The sequence below is a fragment of the Terrapene carolina genome, unplaced genomic scaffold, assembly GCF_002925995.2.
Source record: "Terrapene carolina triunguis isolate 2854851 unplaced genomic scaffold, T_m_triunguis-2.0 Scaffold193, whole genome shotgun sequence".
NCBI lineage: Eukaryota > Metazoa > Chordata > Testudines > Emydidae > Terrapene > Terrapene triunguis.
This window is the reverse complement of record NW_020664544.1, coordinates 285,624-289,186: the sequence shown is the minus strand read 5'-3', so window position 1 is coordinate 289,186 and position 3,563 is coordinate 285,624. Positions and strand designations below refer to the sequence as shown.

The following is a 3,563-nucleotide window of genomic DNA, read 5'->3' as shown; positions in this document are numbered from 1 at the left end:
ATATATATATATATATATATATATATATATATATATATATATATATACTTGTCAGGGGAAGGGGAATGTCTACCCCAGTCCACCTACTCCTTCCCCCCAAAATCTCGTTTTCCCAGCTCCAAACATTCAATAATCAAATAGAACAACTCTGCATTTTCATCCCAAGATGACATAGCACTTTACAAACACTAATTGCCTGGGTAAAGTGGGTCCGTATTATCCCCCATGAGAGGGAGTGTGGTCCTGCAGTTATACCGTGCAACCAAGTATCAGGAGACCTGGAGTCTGTTCCTCGCTGTGCGCCCTGGAGCAAGTCTCCGAGATGCTCCATGCCTCAGAAGGGGAATTGCAATTCATACTTCACAGAGGTTCATTCATCACTGTCAGTAAAGTGCTTTGAGATCCTGGAATGGCAGGTTACTATAGAAGTGCAAAGGATTAATATTTATTATGAATTTGCAAGTCGGGAAGTTGGAGATCAGAGAGGTGAATTGGCTTGTCCAAGGTCACACAGAAAGCCAGTGACAAAAGCTGGGAAATAGAATGCAGAAGTTCTTTCTTCCAGTCCAGCCCTCTAACCCTTAGGCAGCTCTCCACAACTTTTACCCAACGTATGCCCAGGCAGAGAACCATAATTTCTTCACTATATTTTTTTGTGGTTTGCATTACTATCTAACAATATCTTATCTCTGTCCATAGCAGTGAGACCTTGATGTGGCCTCTCCTTCCCCCTCTAGTAATTTCACAAATTAGTTACTGCAGGGTATGCTATTACTTATGGGAACATTGCACAAGAGATTCTGTGTAAGCTCTTTGGACTTTAATGGTGTCAAATTTAAAACAAATATCAGAGAGCAGAAGGCCCAGAACGGAAACTCCACCAGAACCCAAGTCTGACATGATGTCCGTTTGCTAACACCTCTACAGTTTTTGAGAGTTAAAAGAACCTCTTTCATAATCTGAGTGTATGAACGGTATTTACATAGATGGACTTCAAGCAAATCCACCTCTTTTTCCCTTGTAGCATGAACAGGATGGGTATTCTAATCCTGGACTGGCCTCCAGATGATATTTTGTGTCCATGAAGTCTGCATTCCTGAACGTTGCCTGATCAAAAAGTCTTCTCACTTTGGTTTTAACTGAACAGAGAACATTTTTTTAAATAAAAGCCAATTTTTTGTATTCAATTGACAAATTTTTGTTTAAAAAAATCCTGCTTTTGCAGGACTATATTTTCTTGTTGTGGTAGAATTAGGGGAAAGATTGCTGCTCAGATTACCATATGTATTTAGGATATTATTATTAAATATTTGTTAAGTACCAACAACATACTAGGGGCTTTCTCAGACACAAGAGTACTTCTTCAGCTAATAAGTAAATTAAACAAACATTTTAACTCTTTCAGAGGACAGGCCACTGGTATCCTTGCAGTCAAAGCAAATACAAAAGACCACTTAGAATTAGTTGCAATTTAAATTAATTGGGCTCATCGAAATTTGATCATTTCCCTTCAATGCTGAAGTCAAAAGGCAAAACAGTTTAAACATCAAAACTAAATACACAGTTTAGAGACACAAAGAAATTCCAAGACAACCTCCTCAGAGCACTGGCTTTTCTGAATTAGCAGAAGAGCATTTTGCTCCCAAAACTGAAGGCAACATTCCATTGTTTATTAAAGAAATCATCAGTGTTTTGGCAACTAACAAAGATAAGTGACAAATTAACACAAAATCCCAGCAGTTGCCAGCAGACACTGAAAATGGGCCAAGGGCCAAGTTCCATTCATAAGCAAATAGCCAGCACAATAGTGTGATTCATAATCCTTGATTTACACAAGACTAGAGGTTTGCCAGGCTGAAAAATATATTTAATGTTTGGAACTAGGCAAACGAAGTAAAGGAAGAACAGAGCAAACACCAAAGACAAACAAATGAGAGACAAACAAAAAGAGAGGAATGGGTGCCTACCTTCTGTCAGCCAAGTCTCCTGAAACTGGCTCAAATCCTGGAAGAGGTCTGCAAGAAAAGTGAAAAGTGCCTTTACTGAAGGCTGGCCTGGGCTGGACTGACAGCAGGATGCTCCAGGGTTGGTGATGCGGGATGGGAAAGAAACACAAACACTGCAGGGAAATGGGGGAGTGAAGCAGAGGGAGGGGAGGGTCTGGTCCCTACCCATGAGCCCTGTCCCTCCCCCCCGCAACCTCCTCCCACTGTCCCCCATGAGCCCTGTCCCTCCCCACTGCCCCTGGGGTGCTGCTACTGCCTTTACCTTCCGAGTCCTGAGGGGGTGCTAAGCCTGGGTCCATGGGTCTCCTGGCGCCCATCAGAGCTCGGCTGCTCAGGGTCCCATTTCCGGGCGGTTTCTGAAGAAAAGGACAAACCAGCTTGGGAAAGTCATGTCAGGACTGGGCCCTGGGCCACCTCTCCCCGGGGCTGAGCGCTGCCTGCAGCCTCAGCCCTGGGGCTCTAGCTCTACTCACGTGTGTGAAAGTGTAAGGCACTTGCTGGTCCAAGTACCCTTTCATCCTCCCGTCCATGGGTTAACTCCTCGGGGGCATGGAGCAGCCAGCTCAGGGCAGCGACCTGCGGGGAGAGGAGCAGAGGGAGCCTGTTTCACAAGGGCTGGGGAGCAAACAGGGAGCGCCCCTTGGAGTTTCGGCTGCACCTGCTTTAGCCCACCACGTCCCGGGCTGGGCCTCGTGGCATCTCCCCATCCCCGACCCCCACGGGCTTGTCCTAGCTGCAGGAGCGGGGCTCGAAGATTCAGCCCCTTCCTAAAACGACCTGGGGGCAGGTTACCAGCAGCGGCCCCACCGCCCCTCCCTGCTCCCCGGCTGCAGTGCTGGGTGTGATGTGCAACGAGGCGTCATTCGCGCTGCATCTGGCAAAACTTGTGCGAAGAGGCGGGGTGATGCCTCGCTCCCCATTGGAAACTGCCCCCCTGCACCCCTGCCCAGCTCCCCCGGCCCGGGCTCTCACCTGTTCCCCCAGTCCCGCTCCCACGGAAAGGGCTCGCTTTCCTGGCGGCTCAGACAGTTGTGTGCCCGGGGGGAGCCTCCCATTGGTGCATTTCCTCCTTCCCAGGCTCGGCTTTCTTGCTTCTTTGTTTCATTGACTTTGTGAATGAAGCCCCGGGCTGGGACACGCCCGCCAATCACAGCTCTGCTTGGCTCTCACCCAGAGCAGAAGGGGGAGCGGCTACGGCTTCCAGGGCCAATCAGATCGCGTCACTCTGGGATTCATTCAAGGCTGGGGCTCCCATTCATAAAAAAACTCCCAAAGTTCATTCATAAAGGTCTGCACGGGACGAGGAGCCAGAGCCGTGCTGAGCTGAGTTGTGTGCATGGCACGGCGTGTGCACGGCTCACACCAGCAGACTCCCCCAGGACTTACACACGTCCAGGCCTGACAACTCCCAGCGTTGGAGTCATTTTAAAGCAGCTTTTAAATGATTTACACTCCTGTTATGATGGTGGGTTTTTTTTTAAAGTTTCAGTGAGACTTTGAAAATATCGCTCACATTTAGAATCTCCTTCTGTCCCGTTGTACCAACCAGGCAACCCT

The 3,563-nt window shown here is 48.0% G+C and overlaps 1 protein-coding gene across 7 annotated transcripts in view; it reads right to left on the bottom strand.

Moving 5' to 3' along the window:
• ETV4 (ETS variant 4) overlaps positions 1-3,099 on the bottom strand; it is a 44,946-nt gene extending 41,847 nt beyond the window's left edge. For 5 of the 7 annotated variants that reach the window (XM_024224325.2, XM_024224326.2, XM_024224331.2 and 2 more), the window contains exons 1-4: positions 2,979-3,099; positions 2,480-2,582; positions 2,269-2,383; positions 1,968-2,015 (exon numbers count right to left, since the gene is read on the bottom strand). In XM_024224325.2, coding sequence (XP_024080093.1) covers positions 1,968-2,015; positions 2,269-2,383; positions 2,480-2,536 — 220 coding nt within the window. In that variant the 5' untranslated portion in view covers positions 2,537-2,582; positions 2,979-3,099. The remainder of the gene's footprint in view (positions 1-1,967; positions 2,016-2,268; positions 2,384-2,479; positions 2,583-2,978) is intronic. The other 2 variants (XM_024224329.2, XM_024224330.2) reach the window with 1 other exon arrangement.
• Between the last annotated feature and the right edge of the window lie 464 nt (positions 3,100-3,563).